The sequence below is a fragment of the Misgurnus anguillicaudatus genome, chromosome 9 (assembly GCF_027580225.2).
Source record: "Misgurnus anguillicaudatus chromosome 9, ASM2758022v2, whole genome shotgun sequence".
Taxonomy (NCBI): domain Eukaryota; kingdom Metazoa; phylum Chordata; class Actinopteri; order Cypriniformes; family Cobitidae; genus Misgurnus; species Misgurnus anguillicaudatus.
In genome coordinates this window covers 15,685,433-15,713,349 of record NC_073345.2, presented here as the reverse complement: position 1 = coordinate 15,713,349, position 27,917 = coordinate 15,685,433, and the positions used below count along the sequence as shown (strand labels likewise).

Sequence of the window (27,917 nt, the reverse complement as noted above, 5' to 3'; positions counted from 1 at the left end):
TATGCGTACAACACATATCCAAAATAAAAAAAACTGTATATCACACATCACCGCAACCATTTAATTTATTATAATAAACGTGATTAAATCGCAATTTATAACGAACGCATATCATAAGAATACGTAACTATTGCGAAAGCCTTTATTTTAGACAAAGCAACATCATAAATACATTTCCGTTCAGGTTATAAATGTGCGAAAATGTGTAGTATTGCTATACTGATTTAATGATTGACTGCTATATTTCCTATATGTCTAAAGAGTTCGCTTCGTATGCATCCGTACCAAGTCTACAAACCGAGATGCAACTGGCAGTTGCAGACAGAAAAAAACCGCAGTCAAAAAACCCGCAGTCACACGCGACATTCACCCTCTTGCGTATAACATCAGATTGAACCATCATTGGATTGAATCATCAGTCTTCACGCACCAGCTCCGTTATATTATTATGATGCAGTATATAAACATGGCGGTTTATCAAAACGCACCTGCTCGTAAACCTTATCGTATGTAGATATCATGTCGTAGTATTATCATGTCTCAGTGAAAGATAAAAGACAAAGCGACGTCTTATTGCCGTGCTTAATTTATACTTTTATATTATTTATACAATATATCTTCTCAAAAATCTATCAAAATGTCACAACCGGACACTGGAGTGAATTGATTCATCCATCCATCCAAGAGAAAAACAGCAGAAGAAAATGGGATACAAGGTAGGGATAAATGTCATTATTTTGCGTTATCCATGCAGTATCCTTTCTCTCCACTTCTTCTATATTTAAGTAGACATTATACACGTTTCAATGCATGTTACCGTTATAAAGTATTTTTTAACACCATTATTTTTTTATTAATTATCCGAGTTTGAATGCATTTAGACAATTTATTAAAATAAAAACAGCAAACGCATATATCTGTCTGCTTAATAAAGTAGTGATTTATTTAAATACAGTTAAAATTCCTCGTGTTATTTTAAAAGGAATGCGTGTGCAAAAACCAGGCCTATGCAGATCTTATTTGTAATGCAGACCATCACGCAGGACGTTTAATTTGTTTTGTCCCGACCAAACTTTGTATCTAAAGGCTGTATTTATCAATAGTGCAAACACGTTTCTATCCAAATGTGTATATTTTAATGAAGACACAGTGATACAATAACATGCAATTATATAATCTTAAATAATCGTCAAATTAAAAGATTATATAATCTTTTTTATTTATTTTCAGTATGTTTACTGTCATTTTACTATTGCTGCAGTAGACTGTGTGATCATTAATTATTTACGTGTAGTCATTTTGTGTTGTGAAGTGTTTCAGGGCAAATTCTGTCAGATCATTTGTTAAAGCAACTCCCCTTTTAAATTATTTATTAAACTATTTAGAAATATGTATATGAGGGGCTTTTGTTGCTCATATTTGAAAATAATTTCATTAGAAGTTTTATAAATGCATGATGTGTACTTGCCCATGCGATTTAATTTAAAATGTGAACTTTGTGTGCAAATATACTAACATAATCACATCTAAAACGTGTTTTATCCCTTATCTTAAGAGTCAGTAAACAGCTACAGTAATACAATTAGTTCTTTTGTCACTTTTCAGTCATGCATATGCTTAGCTGATAAAATGTTGTATAAAAAAATCTTTTAATGTACATGTATTTGGCAAATGCTTTTATCCACAGTGACTTGTGATACATTTGGGTGATTCTCAAGAAATCCAGTGTCCATTCTCAAGAAATCCGTATCCAGCATCAGAATAAATTTTTTTTTTTTTGCACATATTAAGGTCTGAACTTACTATAACCATTATTTTAAGAGGATTCAAAACATATTTCCTATAAAATTACATATTTCCTATAGAATTATTTACATTTTTTAGATTATCATCATGAAATTATCATTACCGCAACATGATATTACATTAAATATATGCATTTACAAACTCGTGTTTCGGTAATGAGAACTAAAAAGTTGTCGTCTAGGTATCGATTCTCATCTGGAGAGAAAAAATAATAACTGTTTACCTGGTAGCCTTCTTGAGTGCCACAGTCAATTATGTCCCTTCCAACAATTTTTTTTTTAAATATTAGTTCCTTAAGGGCTTAAACAATGATTGAAAATTGTTGCGGAGGATGAGAAAATGTTATTGGACATATTTATATTCCTTATTATTGTCTCTACATTTACCAATGATCACCAAATACCAAATAAATGTTTATAGTATAACATGCACTGAAGCTTTTTATTTTTTAGATTTTTTAATTATAAATATTTCCGTGTCAAAGAACCAAAATCCAGTCATGGACACATTGCGGTAATGAAAATTTTTTCCGTTAAATGTGGAAAAAACAACAAAATTGGTTTGTATGATGTCATTTGAAATCATGTGCAAAATAGTACATTAAGAAATATTTGTAACTGTATGCTTCCTATTTTGATACTCTTACTTTGCATTTACTTTTTTATCAAAATGTTTCATGACACCTCATAAGTCTAATTTCGCGAGAATCACCTATTTAAGTACAACAATCTTTCATTAAAGCATTACAGGCACAATTAACTAGATGCATTTCTTCTAAAAACTAACAGATGGTAAATTTAATCCATTAAGAGTCTTTAAACTGTTAAGCGTCGCCGTCCCGAATACGGGACACCTGAGTTTGCATTAATATTGTTGATATAAATTTTAATCTATCACTACAAACTATATATCGTTGGAAAGGTCTAAGCCTCCAGAATAGACATTTCAACAGTGTTTTATAAAATAAATTATGTAGGGAGAGAAATTGATTCATTTATGAAGAGAGTGTGCCTCAAAAAATGTATTTTCTGCTAAATGTCACTGTCCCACCAGCAGGACGACTACATTTACTTCAATGTTTGCATATGAATTCTTATCTAATCATGACAAACTGGATATTGATTAGAAAGGTCCAAGAGTGTAGATTTAACTCAATAGGGTGGGGTGATGCTTAAAATGTTAAACTGACCTGTTCTTTTCAGACTAAACTGACAGCCCACAATTGTGACTGTCTGTGTAAACCCAGCTAATCTTGTTTATTTGTGATTTATTATTTTCTACACAAAAGCATCCAACATAATCTAAAGAACATTATGTGAAAAAATGCTTTCTCTTCAAGCCATCCGTATTCGAGCCTATGCAACTCTAAACAAGAACTGAAACTTGTATTGTGAGTCTATTTGCGTCTTCACGTGGCTCACTTCTTGTAATCCTCACTGGTAAGTCATTTTGGATAAAATCATCTGCTAAATGAATAAAAAGTAAATATTACTGGGTCACAATTCATTATTTTAATCCAAATCAATTATGCTGATGTAAAAACATAACATCTGACCTTGTGCTACTTCTTAAATTTCCTAATTTTTCCTTTCATAATCTAGATCCCAGGAGCCGCCATGGATCGTGTTAGCCTACTTTGGCGGTTGCGGCGTCGTGCCCGTCGAGGGGCCCTGTGCATGGCACTGTTTTGCATGACTATGGCTCTCCTCTATACGTTTTGTGCTGAAAACAGCATACCCGTCACAGATGCCATTTTCGGGGTGAAAGCGAGAACTCGAGCTCAACCAAGGGCACATTCTATTGTTAAGGTACGGCAAAGAGATTCGTTTTCTCACGCTGCAATCTGTTTGTGAAATAGGCTATGAGCCCATATAGAGGCTAGACAATTAAATGTAAATATTTGCCTAGACTAGGGCTACCATTATCATTAAATTCTGGCTAATAATTAATTGTCATACAAATAATTAAATTTTATTTTATTTGTTGTTTTGTTAAAAGCTTAAATTAAGGCTTTAATAACAAAGCAAACATTTAACAGTTAAAGTAAATATTGCACAGAAGTGCATTTACTGCTAAATAAGGATCTGGCCACCTGTCAAATGGTGCTTTCCTGTCTTTATGGTTAATAATACCTACCATAAAATCTATAATTTGCTCAATGTATGAATTGTAAACCAATGAAATTATCTTCAAACACTGTTTAATATGACACAACTTAAGGCCTGGTTTCACAGACAACTTGAGACAAATCAATGGCACTGGCATATTTTAAGGTAAACTGAAACAGCTTAAACATGTGTTTTAGTATAACACCTCAAGCCTTGTTGGTGAAACCAAAGAGAGCTGTGTAAATGTGAAGCTCTCTAAAGCGGAAACTGTGGTAAGCTTCAAAGTAACAGAACATTTTTAGCTGCAACTTTCACAGTTTCATTCTATTGCCATTCACTATACAGCAGCAATTCTCAACCTTTTTCACTTTAAAGCCCCCGTATTGTTCAAAAACAATATTTGAAGGCCACCTACTCCCTCTATTTCTACATAGTAGAATGATTTAAAACTTGGCCTGACTAGACAGATTTATTACAAAATAACGAAACAAAAAGAAATGTATAGATTTTTTATTGTGTAATCTTATTTAAAAGGGATGGTTTGGCCAAAAATATTTAACCCATGATTTACTCACCACCAAGCCGTCCGAGATGCCTATGTCCATCATTTTTCAGACAAACACATTTTCAGTTATTTTAGAAAATGTCATTTGGTAAAATGTAAAGTTACGGGGTCGACTCCTTCAAGTCCAAAAATTGTGCATTTATCCTTCTCCAAAGTATTCCAAACAGCTCCAGGGTGATGGACAGACACCTTCTGAGGGTAATCCGTGCGGTGTTGTCAGAGAAATATCCATATTTAAAACTTTATAAACAAAAATAACAAGCTTCCGGTGACGCCGCCATCTTAGTCGCGTCCGCATTCAAGATGAGGGTGTACACCGTTTCCGCAGGGTTCTCTGCTGCTGCTCTGTACCCCTCCCCTTCTCATTTGTCATACGTTAAATATGGATATTTCGATGACAGCACCACACGGGTTACTTTCAGAAGACCTTTGTTTATTCCCCTGGAGCAGTTTGGAGTACTTTTGTGAAGGATAAATGCACATTTTTTGGACTTGAAGGAGGCCAAATAATCGATCTTAAGCCCGGGATACACTGCACGATTATTGGCCCAGACGAAAGATTGCCATCGTGAAACAATCATTACAGTTTCTGTGATCGTGGATCTTTATCAGTGATCCTATGTTGTACAGTGAGAGAGATTCAAAGACGGACGTTTTCCGGGTCTTACGTCCAAAGATAGCCTACGATAGTTTTCTGGCAGTGTCAGAAATTCAGCATGATAACCGCACAGTGTAGCTGTGTCCCAATTCAAAGGCTGCGACCTTCTAAGGACGTATTTTAAGACCGATTGCGTCACAGCAGCGCGACTTGAGGTGGGTAAGGCCGTCCCAATTCAAAGGATGCTTAGAATGAAGCCTCAAAATGCGTCCTCTTTCTCCGCGCTTTTAAGGATAGAACGAATGGACCCTTAACAGCCGAGGATATCCCAAGAGTCATTGCGGGTCTGCAACGGCTGTGTTAGGAAGGCTTTTAAACTGTTAGGTTCTGATTCTGTATCGGACGAGTAAACCCTCCCGAGTGCCGGTCAGAGCACTAATAATGAGGAGACAGGAGTTCAGTTTAACAGATTGTATTGATGGTAAAGGGATGGAGCACAGATGCATACTCAAAGATGAACATAGTCTGAAAAATAATAGACAATAAAGATAATGAATAAACTAAAATATATATATGTATATATATATATATATATATATATATATATATATATATATATATATATATATACCATTATGAATATTCACTACATAAATAATTAGCATTTATCATTTACATCAATGATATCTCTATTAAACAAGGAAATTACATAAACAAAACAAGGTATTTATAAGTAAACTCTCATAAACAATCCTGTCATTACTATGCAATGTCCATATATGGATTGAATAAAGACGCAGCATTTACACAAACGCAACATAAATCTCACTCGTTTACAACTTCTCAAACACCCAAATCTTGCATCATTAAAATAACATCATAAACCCGTAATACTGATCTGTAGCTCAATACAGAACGAATAATCATAAGAAACTTATATTAACAATCTTAATATAACAGAAAGATTACTTCAGGGCAAGTCTGGGCATGTCTGTATTATACAGCATACATGTAAAGCCGTTCAAATAACACAATAACACAAACATTAATCACAAAAGGCTTACTTTGAGGTCAGTGACTAACATCTTGATGTTACATCTGCAGCAATCACCATCAACAAACAGTTGTTCACATCATTTAGATGACAGCTCACACAGTTCACACAGACACCACAGACAGCGGCAGCTCAACTAACTACACTGTTTACAATCCGCAGAACAGCGGTGACTCCGGTTTCAAAATAAAAGTCCCTTTTAAAGGAGCCTTTAATACAGCCGCCCCCAAAGATGCAAGCATCTTTGCTTCCCATAAAGGCGACTTTACTTGGAGGCGTTAAGTCCATCCTTTGGTAAAGCTGGCAGGATGACCAGGCGGGCTACTGGTCTGGTATAAACTTGGTCCTTTATCTTCACATCTGCTGACCTGATATGACCATCTGGGCTTAGGTGGGTTTTGATGACTTGGCCCACAGGCCATAAGCTCCGAGGTAGTTGGGGGTCCACAATCATAACAATGGTTTTCTCCTTCAAATCAGGAGGAGAGGCTTGCCATTTCTGCCGGGTTTGGAGACCTGGAAGATAGTCCCTCACGAACTTAGACCAGAATCGGTCTGCCAGGACCTGAGAGTGTCTCCAGTACCGACGACTCAACATTTCCGATTCTGGGTAAATGACTTGAGGTAGAGATCCATCAGGCCGCCCCATTAGGAGACTATTTGGGGTCACTGGGTCGGCATCTGCCACGTCTGACGACACATATCCTAAAGGTTTTGAGTTCAGGATGGCCTCTACTTCCAGCAAGACTGTCATTAAGACCTCCTCAGGAACGGGCTGTGAACCCACAACTGTGTACAAGGCTGATTTGACAGATCTCACTTCTCTTTCCCAAACCCCACCAAAGTGAGGGGCCGATGGGGGATTAAAGCGGAAATGTATCTTTTGTTTGGCAAGATGATGCTGTATATCAGGAACCAGTGCGGCATAAGCTTCTCGTAACTCCCTTTCACCTCCACAGAAGTTTCGCGTCCTCGTAAGATCCAGTAGTATCTCCTAATTTCCGCGAACAGACGCTCAGATCCAGGATGATGCAACTGGTGGTCGTAGTGGTGAATGATCAAACGAGTGACCGGGTGATTAGAATCCAGGACTAGAGGATGCAGAACCGAATCCTGCATGTCAACAACTCTCCTTAAACGGCCTCCTACTCTTATAAGCCCACTGGACAAATCAATTTCAGGGGCCAGGGTAACCAGCCGACTTCCAGACCTGACCGACTTTCCAGTCCGCAGCAGTTTGAAATCCTCAGGGAACGATTCCTGTTGTATCTGTTTGACAATATTGATCTCAGCCTGGCGGTAATCCTCAGCTTCTGGAGGCGTCCCTGGAGCATGGATAGCCCGAAGTTCTTGGGCAGTCATGTCCAATAACTCTTGCCAAGTGTTGTAGTTCCATTTATCAGAGTGGTCAGAAGGAAGAGGTAAGGTATTGATCCCACAGAAGACAGATTTCCGCATTTCTGCGGAAGGTAGCACAACATGGACTGGAAGTCGTGCCAAAGGGTAACACCTGCCATTCGAAAATCTTGGGTGCCTTATCCATCTCCAGGTCTCGCCACAAGAAACGGAGTAAAGGACGGTCCTCAGGGAGAAGACGGACCTGGTGGAACATCGCTTTGATGTCCCCACTCACAGCTACAGGATGTTCCCTGAAGCGGACCAGGACACCTAATAGCGAGGCTCCAAGGGGAGGCCCTGGCAGCAGGTACTGATTAAGGCTTTGTCCTCTGTATTGATGGGAGCAGTTAAAGACAACACGAAACTTCCCATTGTGACTGACGATGTGGTGAGGGATATACCAGCTTTCAGACTGCTCAGTTACAGGGTCAGCCACTTCCTTAACTACTCCTGTATCAATGAGTTTCTTCATCTCTTCCCTATAAACCTCAGCTTTTACAGGGTCCTTTAGCAGACGTCTTTCCACACTGCGAAGGGTAGGTAAGACCGACTCCTTAGGTGCATTCAGCAAAGGCATATCCTTCCGCCGCAGTAGAGGCGTCGCCAACCGTTTGATTCCATCGATTTCTTGAGTGAGAGTTTTAAGGTCAAGCAACTCAAGAGCCCTTTGATCCTCCTTGGACCTGGTCACCGCTTTGCCCTCCCACTGCGGAACAACATCCAACTGCCACAATCGTTGAACATTTTGAAGGAGTTCATCCTGAGTCGGAGCAATGGAGGTAAACAGACATTGCCGTGTGGCATGAGGCCGCCCCATGGAAGGTATGGGGCCCTGAAGTGTCCATCCTAGGCGCGTATGAACCGCAGCTGGCGCACCCGGGCCGCCCCATCGCACAGGCTCTGTTGGGGTGATGAGGTGAGGTTGATCGGATCCAATGAGAAGTAATGGCTGGACATCTGTAAGCGTACGGACAGGAAGACCTCGCAGATGTCGGTACTTCTGTTGCAGTTGTTCTATGGGGTACGACTGACGCGACAGGTTAAGACGATCTGCAGTAAAGGCGTGGTTGATCTTGTAACTTTTCTGGGGTTTACAGAAAGGAGAGATCTTGAACGATACGGACAAACCATGAAGCACCTGAATATCATCCCTCACTGTTCGCAAAGGTAGATCCTCGGGAACACCCTGAATGCCCAGCGCCTTAACAGCAGTGGAAAGCAGAATAGTCCTCTCCGACCCGTCATCAAGAAGAGCATAGGTGTCTAGTGTGCGATCTTCATAATGCAGGTTTACAGGAACTACTTTGAGCATAACCCGACCTCCAACAGAGGGCTTATCCAGAAAGAACCGATCTGAAGAAGAACTCGTCAGGCAACTCTTTTCCATGTTAACTGAATCGTCCTTGGGAGAGGAACTGACATTCACATCATGAAGAGGACGAAGGTGGATGGCTTGACAGATATTGCAAGGCTTCTTTAGGTCACACTGGGCAGCATGGTGTGTCCTGGCGCAACGCCAACAACGGTTGTTACTGCGAATCCATGTTTTGACCTGGTCGGAGGTAAGCTTGGCAAAGGATTCACACTGACTCAGGTAATGCTCTGCCTTATCACAGAAAGGACAATAACGCTTGACTTTCACAGGCTTGGTTTGTGAAACATGAACTTTCCGAGGGATAGGTGTCTCACCTTGGGATTCTCCAACACCATGCAGAATAGTTACTGTCCTCTTCACAGAGTCTGTCTTAGTATGCGAGCCCTTTGCCGTTGGTTCAGCATCATAGCTGTGACACCAGGTTTCGTAACGGAGCCAGTTCGAAAGGTCAACCAAATTCGGTGTTGTTCCAGGTTGGCGGAACATATGGCGCCGAAACTCAGCACGCTGCTCAGGGGGAAGCTTACCCAAAAGGCGTGCGACATGGGACCCACAACTAAGTTCCAATTCGCCGTCACGTCCCAAGGTTCTCAAGAGACCCACGAGTGACTGCACCTGAAGAGCAAATCTTTGAAAGGCGGAGACATCACCTCGCTTTATGTCAGGACTTTCGAGCACAGAAGTGATCCTCCTCAAAGCTAACTGATGTGGTTGACCGTATTTCTCATGGAGGGCAACCATTGTATCAGTGAACGGCGTAGGTGAGTTCAGATAAGCATCCGCTATCATTTTGGCTTCCTCAAGCTTAAGGTGATCCACTAAGATCTGGTATTTGAAAAGTTCAGTGCCATCAGGGGGAAGAAGATTATCCAAAGCTATCCTAAGTCGAGCAAACTCACCCGGATCAGGACGACTAAACTTGGGAATCGTTGGGGTAGGTCCCCGGTACACATATTCAGAACCAGAGTAAGGAGGTACAGGGCGTTGGTTGGTCTTAGCCGCTGGTGCAAAGACTTGAGAATACATGAATGGTGGCACTGATCCGTCTCTTTGCTTGTCGCTGTGATGGGAAGGTAAGGGCATGGTTGCAGGTGTTAATAACTCTTGGAGCTCCTTAGGGGTAGGAGGAGGAGGAAGTCCAAAAGCGTTAGGTGAATGAGACTGATATAGTGGCGCTGGTGTAGCTGAGGAAGCAAAGGAATACTTCCCAGGCCTTGGCACCACTGATTGGTAGCTAGTTTCACCCATTTCAGACAGCGTGAGGTAGCCCATCTGTGCCCTAAGGTCGTCATTAGGTTCAGGCCATGGAGGTGGTGGAAACTCAGTGAAGTGTCCGTCCTCTGCTAAGGTTGTGGATTCATGCGGCTTCATAGAGGGCCAGTATACGTTTGACGCCATAGGCTTTGTAGGCGAGGGAATCTGGCATATGGCTTGTTTGAAGTCGGCGCGAAGGGACTGAGCCACCTGAACTAATTCTCTGACTTCTGCACGGACTTCTCTCAGCTCCAGTAAGTCTGCCTGAAATGACTGGTGGGTCTGCATTAGTTGTACATGCTCACAACGCAGGCGCTGTAGCTCACTGTCTTGTGAAGAGGTAGTGATATCAGCCGTTCGAGTTAAAGCGAAAGATGATTGAGGTATTTCAGGATGTTGTGAAGGCTTATTACCCAAGGACAGGATCGGTGAGTCTTTGGAACAGACCCTGGCATCACCAAGGGAGGTGGCATAAGGTTGGAAGGATGGGGGAGGAGTCCGGTGGACAGGTGCCTCCCAAGTCTGTCGGGCATCATCCTCAGCGATATGTCTGCCTCGGGTATATTGCACATCATAATGCTGTAGGTAGGCTGGAGGACGAGTATGGCGTTTTGGGCGAGCTCCTCCAATAATCTCCTCATCAGATTCCATTATGTCAGAAGGCAATACTCGATCCGGCTCGAAGGACCAAATTTTGTTAGGAAGACTTTTAAACTGTTAGGTTCTGATTCTGTATCGGACGAGTAAACCCTCCTGAGTGCCGGTCAGAGCACTAATAATGAGGAGACAGGAGTTCAGTTTAACAGATTGTATTGATGGTAAAGGGATGGAGCACAGATGCATACTCAAAGATGAACATAGTCTGAAAAATAATAGACAATAAAGATAATGAATAAACTAAAATATATATATGTATATATATATATATATATATATATATATATATATAAATACCATTATGAATATTCACTACATAAATAATTAGCATTTATCATTTACATCAATGATATCTCTATTAAACAAGGAAATTACATAAACAAAACAAGGTATTTATAAGTAAACTCTCATAAACAATACTGTCATTACTATGCAATGTCCATATATGGATTGAATAAAGACGCAGCATTTACACAAACGCAACGTAAATCTCACTCGTTTACAACTTCTCAAACACCCAAATCTTGCATCATTAAAATAACATCATAAACCCGTAATACTGATCTGTAGCTCAATACAGAACGAATAATCATAAGAAACTTATATTAACAATCTTAATATAACAGAAAGATTACTTCAGGGCAAGTCTGGGCATGTCTGTATTATACAGCATACATGTAAAGCCGTTCAAATAACACAATAACACAAACATAAATCACAAAAGGCTTACTTTGAGGTCAGTGACTAACATCTTGATGTTACATCTGCAGCAATCACCATCAACAAACAGTTGTTCACATCATTTAGATGACAGCTCACACAGTTCACACAGACACCACAGACAGCGGCAGCTCAACTAACTACACTGTTTACAATCCGCAGAACAGCGGTGACTCCGGTTTCAAAATAAAAGTCCCTTTTAAAGGAGCCTTTAATACAGGCTGCATTTAATGGCTGGATATTCTAAAATAAACAATTAAAACCTTTATTAAATAAAAGTGTATTTATCAGAAAAAAAATTTTCTTGTCACTGTTTTAGTATTATAAGTTATGTTTTGTGTTAAAATTATTCTTTTTATGTTGCGTATATTTCCAAGGTTGATTAATTTGATATACTGTTGAATAGTTTAATCTACATCAACGTGTCTTATTTTCTAAAATAAAATAATATTTTTCTGATTTCATATTTATTTTAATAAGTCAGAAACGTCTCGCTGTGTCCTGCTGACAGGCGCGGTGGGCGCGTGCAGCAGGTGACGCCAATTATGGGTCCTCCGAAGGTTAGACCGTCTCATTTCAGTTCTCTTCGCGAACTTCTGAGGCTTCCACCTTGAAAGACCTAGTGCCCACCTTTTAAGGTCGAATGCTCATAAGGTTGCAGCCCTTGAATTGGGACACAGCTTGTGTTTGCTGCTACGACCTGCATACTGGTATTTGTTTACCACGAGCGCATACTGGTGATGTTCCGCTTACGTGTGACGTGTCATCATCTTACAGTCTACATGCTTGTCGTACCCGAGTTTAAATGATCCATGTCGCACAGTGTGATAAGGTAATGATCTTATAAGAGGGCACAAATCCTGTAGTGTAATATTCTGGGCGTAAGACATTTTCTAAAATAACTAAAAAATATATGTTTAATGGACATATGCATCTCAGACTATCCCTTTAATGCTTTTTGTATAATTTTGATTAATTTTAAGTCATCTTAAAGGCAGGATAGGCAGGAATTATCTAAAAACTGTCTTTATATACAAATACATAAGTAAAATGTAAGTACTCTGAAAAAGAGAGTATAAAACTCAAGTGTCTGTAGACCTTTCACGACTGTTTTAAACACAGCTAATTATTTCCATTTAGGACGAAACAAATGGTTGGCTTGCGTGCCTATCTCTCTCTCTCGCAACCATGGCACACACCCCTGTTGCTACAGGATCTGCCCACACATGCAGTTTAAACAAATTTGGAAAAAAGCTTTTTAGACTTTTTTTAGACTTAAACCTGCCTACTCTGCCTTTAAGGCCCTCTTAAAAAAGTGTTGAGGCCAGGCCCGCTGGTTGAGTAACCCTAAGTAATCTAGGCTCCTACATGTAGTATGTACAAAAATGTTATCAATTAAAATACATTCTCACTGAAAGTAACACTACTTTATTAAAGGTATTGCGAGGAACAGGGGGGTCGAAGCCAATTTATACAGACCCTCAAAAGCTCCCTGGCGTCATTCCTGGAGATCCTCAAAAGCCAATTCCTATCTTGTCATCTTCCAACTACTCTATGGAGAGCAGTAATAAAGAACGCAACCTCATGGACAAAAAAAGAGATCGTGGGGTATTTTACTGGCTTCTCGCTCACCCATTAAGACGTGCTGTAGAGACTATTTTTGGAGGCAGACGCAAAGGAAATACGGGTGTTGCAGGTGGGGATGCAGTTTTTTTCGGGCCTGATGGGGCACTCGGAGAGGTCTGGAATGAAGAGATGTCAACCGCTATGCTGGGGAAAAGGCTGAGGAAGGTGGTACAGAACTATCAGGTGAGGCAAACTGAAAGACATCAGCTAATCCTAATACTTTACTTATATAAGAAGACACCAACCGCTGCAAGCATTGCAGCAACTGCTTAGTAAGGGATAAAGGTGAGATTGCAAATTGCAACCAACAATCAATTTCGAAACACAAAGGGAAGCTACGGTAGCTGCCACAGTACAAACATGTTATCATCTGAGAGATCATAGTGACAAAACAGGTTAGAAACATTTGTGTATTTAGGGCTACTGTAGAAACATGACGGCGACATCCATGTAAGGGGACCTGCGCTGTATGTAGATAAAAACGGCTAAGGTTATAAAAACAATAGAGTTCATTATGTAATGTCTTTATACACCACTAATAATAAAGTTATGTATATTATATTGCATTTTTGTCAAGAGATCCTACTAAAAGTCCCAGATTGTATCTTTAATCCACTTTCCACAAACCTCTAGGCATCAATCAGTCTAGGACAAATCGGAGGTTTTGTAAACTGGAAGTGCACATAAAATAGCCAACCTGATCTCACGAATTTCTGTGGCGTGGTCGCGGGGTTTTGTGCTCGTTTTTCCGTGGCGTTCTCGCGGATCTCCGCGTTTTTCCGTGGCCCTGCTGCGGACTGTCTTTTTCTGTGGCGTTCTCGCGGATTGGTTGCTCAACTGTTTTGTCCTATTTTCTTACCATTTTCGCTTCGGTTTAGGGATAGATTTACATGAAATGACATCCCTACCCAAACCCAACTCTAACCCCAACGCCAGGCAACAATTGTTTAAAGTTTAGAAAATATAAAAGAATAAATCAGAAAAAATAGTATAAACCAATAGTTAAAGTGACATACTAACGCAAACACCAAATCCAACCCTAAACCGAAGCGAAAATGGTTTGAAGGTGGGAAGAAGCAGTTGAGTGGCCAATCCGTGAGAGTGCCACGGAAAAAGACAGTCCATAGCAGGGCCACGGAAAAATGCGGGGATCCGGGAGAATGCCGCGGAGAAATGAGCGCAAAGTTCCGTGACTGTCCCGCGGAACTTTGTGAGATCATGTTGAAAATAGCGCAAGCTTCGTCAGATAGCGTCTACTTCAAAATGCAAAATAAACGTTAGCAGCCGATGTTAATCGTTAATGATTTGGGACAAATATGATGTTATTTAATGTTAAACTATGTGAGTGGCGCGATAGGGATTTGAGCAACTTCCTGAGTCACAGCTGGGCGGCACCGGTGTGCGTATACTCATAGAAAACAATGTGTTAGATTTTTTTAGAACGGCGCGGCGCTGAGCTGCGCGGCCGGTGTGTGATCCCCTTTACAGACAGGTGCGCCTTGTAAGTCAGTATGAATTAATTTTGCAATTTTTGAGGCAAGAGTCTACAGCCGCGAGTGTCCGCCATATGCTGCTTCTGTATTTATGTATTTCAATAGATTCAGTGATGCGAAATCTCTGCGAGTCTGCGAAACTTCACGCTAGTTGGCTTGTTCGGTTAATTTAGCTTATTCAACCTTCCAGGTAAGTTCTGTATGCTATGGTTTATAGTTTAAATAACTGATAATATTATTTTTAACGTACTATTCGGCCTGCTGTTCTGTTTGCTATGTCTGTTCTTCAGCTTGGATTTTGTGAAATAATTTTCTATAATAAACGCGACGTATAGTCCACTGTGACTTATGTAATTTCGTCTTAATGACACATTATTACATGATCCGGTTATACCCCGGTGCGCCTTATAGTCCGGAAAGTACGGTAAATAAAAAATGGTTAAATTGAGAGCTCTGCCATTTCAACTATTTCTAATTTCATACTCTTTGTATTTTTTATATTAGGCAATGAATAAATATGGGGTTCAGTACTCTGGAGCGCATCATTCTAAACGGAGTAGACCTCAACTTCTGTGTCAGATCAAAGAGATGGTAAAAATTACAACTTTAACACAAGACATGGAGCCATTTGCTGGGCTTCCATGGGTCTCGCAATTACCTCAACGCCAATTTACCTCTGATATTGGCCCATTCAAAACCTGTGCGGTGGTATCATCTGCTGGATCTCTCCGAAATTCTGGATTAGGAAAAGAAATCGGTAAAGTCATAAATTCATCTATCAGTTTGTCTGACTATAAATGTTGACATTTTAAAAACCATCAAGGCTTGCAATGGTTTGATTATGTATGAAATATGATTACAGTATGACAAAAAGGTTTCTCTAATTCTAGATGCACATGATGCAGTCATACGGTTTAATGCTGCACCAACAACAGGATATGAAAAAGATGTGGGCTATAAAACAACACTGCGTTTGATCAATTCTCAGGTATTTCTTTGCTTAATGGAAAAAGTTTAAAGTGGCAAGCTTAAACAAGAGCTTATAAAAATTAGGGATGCACCGAAATGAAAATTCTTGGCCGAAACCGAAAGCCGAAAAAAGGAAACCAAGGCCGAAAAACCGAAACACCGAAATAAATGATTATGCCAATTATAAGTACAATTGCATTTATGGCTATCACTGTGTACTAACTTTACTAGGGGTGTGTGACGAATAAAAAAAACTCACAGTTCGGATCACATTACAGTTTTTGAGGCACATATCAGATTATTTTCGGGATCAGCAAAAAGGCGGGAAAAATCTAATAAACAATAAAGAAATTGCAAACATTTATAAAAAAGAACAAAGTTTTACATTAATAAGGTCTGAAATTAGCATTTTAACACAACTGAATGCTATTTTCACATATTATCTGTTCTGTTGTCAGACATATAGAAGCGTTTTCCCAGACAGGGATTAGACTAGTCCTAGACTAAAATAAATATAAGAGCTGTCCAAACTGAAAACATCTTGCACTGACATATCTATAAATACATCAGTGCCTTTAGTTTGTCCTCAAAATGCACACAAGTAATGTTTTTAGTAAGGCATGTTTGTTTAAACTAATTATATTTCCTAATTAAACTAAGGTCTAGTTCTGGTTTAAGCTAATCTCTGTCCAGGAAACCACCCCAAAGACTATTAAAATAGTGATTAAACATGACCCAATAACCTTGTGTTTAATCCAACCAGCTGTTACTTTAACTACTAAGTTACTAAAATCTTGATTTATAAACGAGACATCGCAGACAATTCGGCGCAAATTACAAAATTGCCATTAAACAGAGTTACTACAGAAGGCATGCGCAGGCATAGGAGAGAGAGAGCTCGCGCACAAGCACATAGAGAACCAGTGTGTGTGGGAAAACACTGCTAACCTTTCATGATAAACTCGAATCAGTCGTCTTCTCTGTAAGTAACATCTGACGTTTACGTGAAAATGCAAGTACACAGAGGAATCCGCATGGAAAACACATCCAACTTTTAATTCTTTCACTCAGTGTCATGTATGAGAGGCGCTGTCTAGGGGCTTCACGCAGAGAAAGAGAGTGAGCGCGCGTGCACAAGAGAGGCACCACCGAGCGCTCACAACAATAAATGAAGCCATTTTAAATGAAAATAAAAATGTAAATGTTGCGACCATTGTTGATTTAGTGGCGCACACAAACAAATAAATGTATGGTTAACACTGCCAGGAGCAGAAGCCGCCATTACGCGAGATAATGTAAACAGTGTGACGCGTCGGGTAGTCGACGTAATCGATGATGTCGACGCATGGTTGCAGCACTATTGAGCCGAAGGGGAGGGGTGGGAGACGACTGATCACCGTGAGTGAAACCCAAGCACTAGCGCACAGATGGGAGGGGCGCGGTTGACATTCATTTTCGGTTTACATTTTCTGCTGGATTTTTTTATTTCGGCCCGAAACCGATAATGCCATTTTCGGCCGAAATTTTCGGCGACCGAAATTTCGGTGCATCCCTAATAAAAATCTAAATGTTTGTTTTTTCTTGCAAAGGTAATGGCATCAGAAGATCACCATTTCCTATCAAGTTCTTTGTACAGTGCAGGGATTTTAGTAAGCTGGGATCCTGCTCCTTACTCATCTGATCTGCGAGAGGTATGTAAATTATTATGTAATAAAGTTGGTAATAACCCTAAACCGCACCAAAACCTAATTATGCTACTACACTCTTAGAACGGATGTGTTAAAAACCACACAATCTCTGTGTTATTATTGGAACAAAACATTTTGTGTAACATTTAACACAACTTTTTAATACAAAATCAACACAAAATGATACAATGTGTTAAAAGCAGAACACACAAAAATGTGTAAATAATCAACACATCCTTTCTTAGATATTGTTGGGTAAGTACACTATAAAAGCACAAACAAACCATTGTCAAACTATTTATAGATATGATTACACAAGCCACTTCTCGTTATTATAGATCAGGGGTCTCCAACCTTTTTATGAGCAAGGGCTACCACAATGGATAAAACAATCTGGAGGGCTACTTTTTTATATAGTCTACTTAAAACTTTTTTGTTTTACCTGTTTATTTTATTTTATTTGACTTGTTTATATGTTTAAGTATTGTTTAAAATGTTAACATATGTAAACCAAGCCAAGCTAATATAAAAAAATATGTAATGAATAAATAATACAGTTGAGACTATTAATAGAATGTGCTTTGGCGGGCACCACGTTGGTGACCCCTGTTATAGATACACTCACCTAAAGGATTATTAGGAACACCTGTTCAATTTCTCATTAATGCAATTATCTAATCAACGCATTTAGGGGTGTGGTCCTGAACTCCAAACTGAATGTCAGAATGGAAAACAAAGGTGTTTTACACAGTTTTGAGCGTGGCATAGTTGTTGGTGCCAGATGGGCCGGTCTGAGTATTTCACAATCTGCTCAGTTACTGGGATTTTCATGCACAACCATTTCTAGGGTTTACAAAGAATGGGGTGAAATGGGAAAAACATCCAGTTTGCAGCAGTTCTGTGGGCGAAAATTCCTTGTTGATGCTAGAGGTCAGAGGTGAATGGGCCGACTGATTCAAGCTGATAGAAAAGCAATTTTGACTGAAATAACCACTCGTTACATCCGAGAAAAGCATTTGTGAAGCCACAACATGCACAACCTTGAGGCGGATGGGCTACAACAGCAGAAGACCCCACCGGGTACCACTACAAATAGGAAAAGAGGCTACAATTTGCACGAGCTCACCAAAATTGGACGAAGTCCCGATTTCTGTTGAGACATTCAGATGGTAGAGTCAGAAGTTGGCGTAAACAGAATGAGAACATGGATCCATCATGCCTTGTTACCACTGTGCAGGCTGGTTGTGGTGGTGTAATGGTGTGGGGGATGTTTTCTTGGCACACTTTATGCCCCTTAGTGCCAACTGGGCATCGTTTAAATGCCACGGCCTACCTGAGCATTGTTTCTGACCATGTCCATCCCTTTATGACTACCATGTACCTATCCTCTGATGGCTACTTCCAGCAGGATAATGCACCATCCATGTCACAAAGTTCTAATCATTTTAAATTGGTTTCTTAAACATGACAATGAGTTCACTGTACTAAAATGGCCCCCACAGTCAGCAGATCTCAACCCAATAGAGCATCTTTGGGATGTGGTGGAACGGGAGCTTCGTGCCCTGGATTTGCATCCCACAAATCTCCATCAACTGCTACTAGATGCTATCCTATCAATATGGGCCAGCATTTCTAAAGAATGCTTTCAGCACCTTGTTGAATCAATGCCACGTAGAATTAAGGCAGTTCTGAAGGCGAAAGGGGGTCAAACACAGTATTAGTATGGTGTTCCTTATAATCCTTTAGGTGAGGGTATATAGTTGTTACCTGTTCTACTTTAGCAGACAAAAAAAAACAGAAGGCCACTTAAAAACAACACTTGGTCGAAAAACCTTTGTATGAAATCAAGCACATTTCCAGTGGGTGTCATAAACAGACAGAGAAAAAATTTTGCTAAATTTCAATGGTCTAATTTAAATTTTGGTGTTGTCTTGCAGTGGTACAATAAGACAGATTACCCGATATTTAAACAGTATCAACGATATCGACGCTTGCACCCTCAACAACCATTTTACATTCTGCATCCACAAACGGAATGGCAGCTGTGGCAGCGAATACAAGACAACATGGGCGAGCCAATACAAAGAAACCCACCCTCATCAGGCCTGTTGGGTAAGTTTGTTAAATATAGACTAATATGTAAAGTTTTGAATATTTTACTTTCTAATGATTGTGTCCTTTAAAATATGAGCTCAGATGCAAAAGATGCAAATCCACTAAGGCCATTCAGAAATACAGCTTTGTTCTGCTAAATGTTTTTTCAGCAAAGTCCTCTAAGTGCACAAGAACTGAATACAACCCAAAGACATGATTCACAGCGCCCCCTAATGTGTGGTTCATTTTCTTCATTTTTATATTCTGATATTCATTTTAATATTCTTAATTTTATTTATCTGACTTTCATCGTCTACAATGTTTCTTATCTGTAGTGATTTTGCTTTAAGAAGTGGATTTTATTTTTTAGAATTTTTGTCAAAAAAGTGCACGTACTTAGAGGGTTTTGCAGTGAAAGATTGTGAAGTGAAGTTACTTTGTGAAAATAAGGCATTTCAATTACTGACTAATAACTTTTTATTACCATTAAAGTGAAATTACTGAACCTAAACACAACAGCCTGATACAAAATGCTCATTTACAAGAAAACAGATGCACTTAGAGGTTTTTGCATCTGAACTCATCGTATCCTAGATTATAAACTTAACAAAATTCAACTTTCACATCTCTACAGGCACTGTTTTAATGATGTCTCTTTGTGAAGTCGTCCACGTGTATGAATTCCTGCCATCTAGACGTAAAACCGAGCTCTGCCACTATTACCAACGCTTCAGTGATGCTGCCTGCACCTTAGGTGCCTATCATCCATTACTGTATGAGAAGAACCTGGTAAAAAGAATGAACCAGGGCTCGGACCGAGACATCTATACACGTGGCAGGGTAACTCTACCCGGGTTAATGACACTTAACTGCACCCATGGCTCCATGTCCAGCACACTGCCAAAGACATAATCAGAGTGTGGATATGTTTTCTGGACACTTTCAGAATGTAAACTGCATGATTACTACACAAGTGAAATCACATCTGGTTGCTGAGAAAGACCAGGAGTCAATTCACTGGTGGCACTTTGCCTAAACTGAAGGTGGTAAATGAAATTAAGGCAGAACTCACAAAAACTTACCATTAGCACCAAGTTGCTAAATAAATATATATATACACGGTTAATGAGATGTTGACAGATGTACAGTATTCCTTTACATGTAATAGTAAGTTCATTAATACTGTTTGCTGTTCAAAAAATATCTCACTTTTAAATGAGACTGAACTGATACCGAATAAATAAAGCTCTTCCTTTTAGAGTAAAAATTAAGACAAATCTCAACGCACAAAGCTACCCTGCCACTTTTATAATGTGCAGGTTTTCAATGCATGCAGCTGCAATCCTAACAACACATGCTTATAACGTTGTTACATTACTTACAAAAAAAAAATAGACAACACAACCAAATAACATACACCCCTTGTTAAAGGTCCTGTTTTTTCTGATCCCATTTTCAAACTTTAGTTAGTGTGTAATGTTGCTTTTAGTGCATAAAAAATACCTGCAAAATGATAAAGCTCAAAGTTCAATGCCAAGCTATATATTTTAGAATTCCCCTTTCAAAGCCTACAGCGAACGGCCGGTTTGGACTACAGCCCTCTACTTCCCGGTTTAATGATGTCAATATATGAGTTTTTGACTAAACTCCGCCCACAGGAATACGTCAGTCACCAGGGGTGCTTCTCTATATGCTTCCTCGTTTACTCGCTCCTATGTCCTACATCCTACGACCTAGAAACCGATCGAGCTCCGCCATCTTGTAGGGCATCTCAATTCTTTAATTGCCCCCCGAGGAGGAAAGAACGAGGAGTTGTGCGGCTTTCACATAGGACGCTGTGTACGCTGCGCTCGCCCCTGGGCTCTGCTGGCCAGACCAAAGTAGGCGGGGTTTTTAAAAACTATAAATAGTGGATGAGGAATACAAAGACTGATGTTGCCCATCTCCATTTCACGTAACTTGCCTACCTACAACAATCTTCCTGACTTAAAACACACCTGACATGCCAACTTGAATTGCTCCATGTTTCCATGACACCTCTTTCCTTCCGATGTCTCTGTAGGAGCGTAAACTTGTATTATAAAGCTCCGGGAATTCCGAAACACACAGTATAAGCTTTTCGTCCATTTTGATTTTGGCGCTTGTTTGGATGCCCCGTTTCTATTGGCCGCGTGGGTAATCGTCACAGAGAGCAGCACAAAACTATTTTGAACATTGACCACGGCGTGAGCGCAAGCTGCCCTCCGCTGTGCTCGCGCTTTGCTCGACGCAGAATAGGGCTGGGCAAAAAAAAAATCGATTTTTCAATTAATCGTTTTTTAAAATGTGGTCGATTCAAAATCGATTCTCAAAGAGCAGAATAGATTTTTTTCTTTCATATTTATATCCGCAACCATTGAACGTAAGATTAACGTTAATTTAATTACTAGTCTTCTTCACTAGATGTCACCCTCTTTTTTGCCTTGCGCGATGTTACCAAGGAGCGAGAGGCAAGCCTGTCATTCATTGATTCAGTGCCTAAAATGGCAGTTTCAGGTGCTTCATTGACGTTGATGCCACCTTCACATAAAAAGTCAGAAGTATGGAAGCATTTTAGAATTTACAAGCAAGACGACGACGATAGTGTTGTGGCTTTTAATTTCTTTTTATGAATTACCCACTTGTAAACTGCTGTTCTCTGTTCTTTTTTATTAATATAGTATTTGTATTAAATCTATATTCATTGAGTTGAATCAAGAATCGAGTATAAAAACCAAACAGAGAACCGGAATCGAAAATTGAATTGAGAATCAAAATCGAATCGATTTGATAGCTTGTGAATCGAAATGGAATTGATCTGGAACATCTGAATCGATACCCAGCCCTAAGCGAGAATACACAAGTGTATCCTATGCGGAAGTGTTTTATCAACTAAACCTGACGCACGTATAAATCTCCGCCCCCTTCACATCGTCACGTCATTAAACACACATAAATCTTGCTATTAATCATTAAATTATTGTAAATGTAGACTCGTTTCAGACAATATATTTAATATTTATGCATAGACCACCAATCTATATAAATGATCAGTGGTATAGACAAATATACAGCACTTTTAAGAATGTCTTTATTATAATGTAGTAAGGATTATTTTATTATATATTTTGGGTTTTTTAATGCACTTGAATAAATGTTATACAGAGAGTAATACTTCGTTTCCTCCATCCTTGCGAGCTAAGCTGTTGTCGAATCACAACACACTAAATAAGCTACACAATCAGAACTCGTTACGTAATTCTAAAGGAGGGACTTCATAGAACAAGGAAGACATCATCCCGTTTTTAGGACAGTAAAAACAGCACTATACAGATAAATTGTGTGAAAAATACTGCCATTTTACACACAAAACATGAACACATGTTATATTGTGCACCATAAACACAATCATAGCTTCAAAAACACAGGAAAAACTGGACCTTTAAGCTTAAGACTGCTTTAAAGCTATAAAGAAAGCTATATTTACAAGCTTAGAGAACGGTATGCATTTAATAATTAAACTTTAACATGCTTTACATCATAGCACCAGTCATAGGACTGTCCTTGCATGCCTTACTAAAACTAAATATAGCTTTGGTAAACCTGTATTCAGTTGTATTTATATTTTTGATGATAAGAAATTTCAGTATGGAAAAGAAAACAAAAACAAATGCATGTTTGTCCTCTTTTACTAAAAATGTTATTTGAATTTTACTACTTATCACATAAGCACACATAATATCCCTTTATTCTACTTCATTTTACAATGATCAACTAAAACCCCTCTTCCCCTTTAACAATCTGACTTAATTCTAGTATGAAATGCCCACGCTTAACAATCTAATCGATTACTGATGAAAGTCAGATCCTGCCCTACATTTTTGGTTCAATATTCTGTTTCACTCCAAAATATATCAGATTATGGAAGTAAACAAGGCTGCAAATAATGTCTTTAAAACCAAAATTATTTTCCTTAAACTGATATAACAAATTCATATTTTTATAAAGAAGAAGCTTGATATGCAACTTGTAGCAAATTGCAGATTACTGTAATGACTTATAAACAAGTATCATTTTTTCCCATATGTTTTATAACATCTTGTTTATGATAGAATGTAGTTGTGTTTCTTGTAAATGAACTTAGTTATTGAATGTACCTGAACAGTTCAACCAATTCAACTCACATGAACTACACTGGACTATGCATACTGAACTGTCCAATGTATCTAAATTTTGTATTGTATTTTATCTATTACATTTATCTTTTGAAGGATAGTTTTAGTAATTTTAATCTTCCCTGTCAGCATTACATTATTTTAACGTTTACAGTCTATGGGCCATTCACATTTCGCGTCTAAGGCTGCATTCACACTTTTTAATGCACAGATCCGATCTTTTGACCATGTCTGATTTTTCTTTAGACACGCCTCATATTCGATGTCCGTGTTTACATTAAACTCCCGCCCAGACAGAATGCTAGCTTAACTGGGTATAGTGTTAGCTATGTTAATACTGTATCCTCATCACGTATTTAAAATAAAGTCTTCCTCTGAAAAACTGTTGAGAACTTTGGGGGGTCGGCAGCTAGCTTTATCGCCCAAAAATTCGCTCCAGTTGCTCATAAAATGGGCAAGTCGTTTTGTCCAGAATACTTATTGTGATGCTTAACTTCCTGATACTTGGCTTTAGGGCCCTTTATTTTGCTCTGACATTGCAGCCTGGTGCAGCCACGTGTAACTCTTCCTTACTTTAGGTGCGAAATGATAATGTTCAGCGCAATCCATCGTGTAACACTGACGTCATAATCAAGCTGAATCGGATATGTGCGTTTAGACGCAGTTCGGATGTCTGGATATTGGATATGTATCCGATGAAAATCCACATTTGGAAGTGGCTCAGATCGGATAGGAAAAAAATCAGAAGTATTTTTTGTTTACACATGTGCAGCAATATCCGATCTGTGTCAGATTTGAGCACTAAATCCAATTTTTTGTGCCAGTGTAAATGCAGCCTAAAACCGTGCTGAAAACACGACCAAACCGCTTTCCTCCTTTATGAAGCGCTCGGGTGCTTGCGCTCCTGTAGCGTCTGCCGTTGCTAAGCAACCATGAGCCGCACTCTCCATAGATTCAGTAGTGCGTCTTCATGCATTGTTTCTTTTGTTTGTGTCATAATAATAGCAGCTTGACACATTGTATACAGCTCTGGGAAATCCTGTTTATGGTGTGGACACGGCACTATGAAAAGGTGAAATATTTTCAACACGCTGCGGGCCTCCGACCCACCGGACGATGCTTACTGCGCGTCTACATTTAAAATAACAAACTGGCACGCACAAAAGACAAAAAATGTGAATGGCCCCTATGGTGAAAATTTGTACTTACTACTGTGAAAGTATAGCTGAACTTTTTTGTTTTTGGATGAAGTGTTTTTATTTGGATGTCATTTAACTTACAAAATTGGCTATTCACTGGAGGTTACTGAAACACTTATGGATTAATCCCAAATCCTGATACATGGATCACAAGCTTGTGTTAATACTACTGTATAGGTGACAGATACTGTTCTCTAAAAATGAAATTATAGACTTTTTAAAATATCAAGGGGTCTTTTTGTTCTTTTCATGTCTAGAGTTGTGTTATCTTGCTGGTGTAAAGAGACTTTGATCTCATGAATCTCAAATAAAACCTTTGCTACCTTTACTTAATAGTCACAACATAGAAATGTTTGACTAATTCATAATGTTTGACTAAAAAGTGGGAAAAAAACTTTCATACTATTTATGTATTTGGTAAAGACAATTTATAAGTCCGGCAATCTGTATCAATGCTTCACAATGGCGCCTCCTCTGTTGATTGCTGTGAGGTCCACAAAAGAGCACATCACAGCCAAATAACACAAACAATTAAGAGCACAAGGTCTGCAGCATTATGTATTATTTCGATTTAATGATCCAACCCTCTGATGCCCCACCTACATTTAAAGCCAGATTTTATTGTCACGGGTTCAGTGGGTTTCTGTGCATTAGCTATGCTATATATAAACTAAACACAAATTTTCTTTCATAAAACTGAATGTGAATAGGATAAATCACTAGGACTCAGCATGTATATATTCTTAGATGATATTGTACTGCTCCTTGTAGGTTTGAAAATAAGTGTAATATTGTCTGTTATATGCACTTCCTGGCACAGTACTACAAGGATTAGCAGAGTAATAAAACACTAAAACTGCTTACGTTGTAATTTTGCCAGTTTCTTTGTTAAGAGGTACTCTTCATTTGGTGTTAAATACTGTTTTTCTATGTTGTGTAATAATGATGTAAAAAAAAAAGAAAAGTTTCAGCCTCCCCGTCGGGGAATCGAACCCCGGTCTCCCGCGTGACAGGCGGGGATACTTACCACTATACTAACGAGGAAATGCATAACAATGGGCTGGTAAGTATGTGTCTAAAACAATACAATGCCATGAACAACAATACATACCAGAACAAAATGTTAATTTTAAGCATTCTGTTACCATAACTTCACCTTTGGATTTTATAATTCAATTATTGAAAATGAATTGCATGTTCTTATCAAACAATAAGTGCAGTACAACTTACCTAGAATTACCAGAAGAAAAATTTGAAGTTTCTGGTACTATTCAGATCTGCCATTTTTCAGAAGGTAAACTGTTTGGATTAAAAAAGTAAAATTACAAAATTATTATTTGTGTTCTATAGACGGTTTCAGCAGTAACAACATAAACAAGCGGCTGTCGCGGTCCGCACGTAACTTCCGGTAAACTCCGCTAAGAATAAATAACAACAAAGTTCTTTAAACGTAGTTTATTTATATAACAAGCAAAAAAACAACACATAGAATACCTAGGAAACAAAAACATTTGTTATTTTCGACGAGGCATTTGTTCAAGAGATCAGTTTAGCAACTAGTCAGACCATCAAAAAAAGGAAACCGGAAGTAAGGTTCGGATCCAGACGTGTATCACGTGCGTCCGATGAAACCGTCTTTAAAACCTTAACTATTTCTGTTCAAAACTGTTCTGTGCACCCAGCCATGGCTCAACATGCCTGTCGAATAAAACGGTTTATGATGGGAATGGCAAAACTTATATTTAAGTACGTTCTGTTGTTAATTGAAACTGGACAAGACAAAGGCCAGAAAAAATAAAGTTAGGCAAATGTTTTTTTAACCAAGTCTTCTGTCCAAGTGCTTCTTTAAGTGGCCTTCTGAATTTCTTTTATCAGCCAAAGTAAAATTTGTAGCACATAATATGAAAGTTCCTTGTATAAAAAAAAGAGGAGGACAGAAAAGCTTTGCAGCTTCCTGTCGTGGAATCGAACCATGGTCGTTTGCTGATCGCCCCTAAGGTGAATCCCATTTATTTTCAATTCAGTGCAATATACTTTCGGCCACTGGCGTTTTTGTGGCGCACTTGCGTGTTTTGCATTGCCAGGAAATTTGAAGTGACAAGGTTCTGAATAAAATTTGTGTTCTGAATATAATGCGGGCCCTTCCCAAAGAGAAAAATTGAGAATGCATTCTGGTGCATTTAAATGCAAAAATAAAAAAATTATAATGTTATAATTGAAAATAGGGGAAAAACAGAATTGTGAAGTGTTACATTGATTATACTGTGTTTGATTTAATTAACTGTAGCACGACAGTGCTGTACCTGAAAGTGATGCACGGGTTTTATTTTGGACTTTTCTTTTCCATTTTGAGGCAGAATGCCGTGTCTTCACGGTTATAGCTGTCAATCGTGACGTGTGTTACTGTGAAACGTACACCCTATGATGCGCGAGAGCACACTGCTCTGCATACTTTCTAATCGCTATCGCGGTACTTTTATGTTTTTCGTGGATCGATCTGCGCAGCCTCATCGAACACACACATGATGATGATCTGCATGGCAGGGGAGCGGCAGATGCGGGGATGGCGCGTCGTGTCATCTGCCTCCTAATGCAACATTTTGTATATAACGTCATATAGTTTGTATGCACGTTGATGTGATTCATATTTACACAGAATAAAAAGTTTTAAGACATCCCTGATGGCGTGTGCAGCCTTCAATTAGCGATCTCTCCTGGTTGGAGTTAGCATAATCAGAACGCTATTTCGTGACTGACTTTTTAATTGTTTTAAAATTAATACTCCTAGTTTAATATGCTTCTGAGGGCCTTATTTATAAACACTGCGGTCTGTACGAGGCCCTTGCCTCTGAGTTGCTGTTGCCCATCCCTTGCGTGTTATAACAGGTTGGTAAACGTTTCATGCGGTAACAGTTAACGTTAACGTTAGGGAAAAATGTATCACTACTAACAGACTATATTTAATTTGACAAACTTTAGCAACTACCTAATAACTAAGTCAATTTAAAAGCATTACATCATTAGCAACAAACTTACCTCGAATTGCTGATGCACCGCGAAAAGTTTTCCATGAAAAATAAGAGGATGAAAGTGGTCAAAACCGCAGTGATTCTGCGCATG

General features: G+C 39.0%; 3 protein-coding genes and 1 non-coding gene across 5 annotated transcripts; 1 reads left to right on the top strand and 3 right to left on the bottom strand.

The window, feature by feature from the left end:
• Nucleotides 1-280: 280 nt before the first annotated feature.
• On the top strand, nt 281-23,124 carry st6gal1 (ST6 beta-galactosamide alpha-2,6-sialyltranferase 1). Of its 2 annotated transcripts, none has more exons than XM_055179664.2 (8): nt 281-716; nt 3,408-3,614; nt 12,973-13,344; nt 15,159-15,411; nt 15,545-15,642; nt 17,213-17,314; nt 19,249-19,423; nt 20,040-23,124. In XM_055179664.2, the coding sequence occupies exons 1-8, from the start codon at nt 705-707 to the stop codon at nt 20,315-20,317; spliced, it is 1,497 nt and encodes a 498-aa protein (XP_055035639.2). In that variant the 5' UTR covers nt 281-704; the 3' UTR covers nt 20,318-23,124. The 2 variants fall into 2 exon arrangements, with proteins under 2 accessions (XP_055035639.2, XP_055035640.2); XM_055179665.2 differs by lacking the exon at nt 281-716 and adding an exon at nt 2,117-3,245.
• On the bottom strand, nt 4,048-7,493 carry LOC141366188 (uncharacterized). Its single transcript, XM_073871674.1, has 3 exons — nt 7,239-7,493; nt 6,142-7,125; nt 4,048-5,602 (listed from the first exon to the last, which is right to left on the bottom strand). Exons 1-2 carry the CDS (start codon nt 7,491-7,493, stop codon nt 6,397-6,399), a joined length of 984 nt encoding a protein of 327 aa, XP_073727775.1. The 3' UTR covers nt 4,048-5,602; nt 6,142-6,396.
• LOC129431479 (uncharacterized) lies at nt 7,540-11,705 on the bottom strand. The gene is made up of 2 exons (XM_073871673.1): nt 11,546-11,705; nt 7,540-11,020 (listed from the first exon to the last, which is right to left on the bottom strand). The coding sequence occupies exon 2, from the start codon at nt 10,807-10,809 to the stop codon at nt 7,540-7,542; it is 3,270 nt and encodes a 1,089-aa protein (XP_073727774.1). The 5' UTR covers nt 10,810-11,020; nt 11,546-11,705.
• A 2,645-nt stretch (nt 23,125-25,769) lies between the features above and the next one.
• On the bottom strand, nt 25,770-25,841 carry trnad-guc (transfer RNA aspartic acid (anticodon GUC)). Its single transcript has one exon. It is a non-coding gene; the product is annotated as a tRNA-Asp (tRNA).
• Between the last annotated feature and the right edge of the window lie 2,076 nt (nt 25,842-27,917).

What these genes read in the sequence shown, in the direction of transcription:
- LOC141366188 (XM_073871674.1), bottom strand. Translation starts at nt 7,493, where the DNA reads ATGACTGCCCAAGAACTTCGGGCTATCCATGCTCCAGGGACGCCTCCA. An exon ending in TTGTTGACATGCAGGATTCG is followed by an intron (nt 7,126 to 7,238) that starts GTTCTGCATCCT and finishes CGCGGAAATTAG; the next exon opens with GAGATACTACTGGATCTTAC.
- LOC129431479 (XM_073871673.1), bottom strand. Translation starts at nt 10,809, where the DNA reads ATGGAATCTGATGAGGAGATTATTGGAGGAGCTCGCCCAAAACGCCAT.
- st6gal1 (XM_055179664.2), top strand. An exon ending in GGGCACATTCTATTGTTAAG is followed by an intron (nt 3,615 to 12,972) that starts GTACGGCAAAGA and finishes ACTTTATTAAAG; the next exon opens with GTATTGCGAGGAACAGGGGG. An exon ending in TGCGTTTGATCAATTCTCAG is followed by an intron (nt 15,643 to 17,212) that starts GTATTTCTTTGC and finishes TTTCTTGCAAAG; the next exon opens with GTAATGGCATCAGAAGATCA.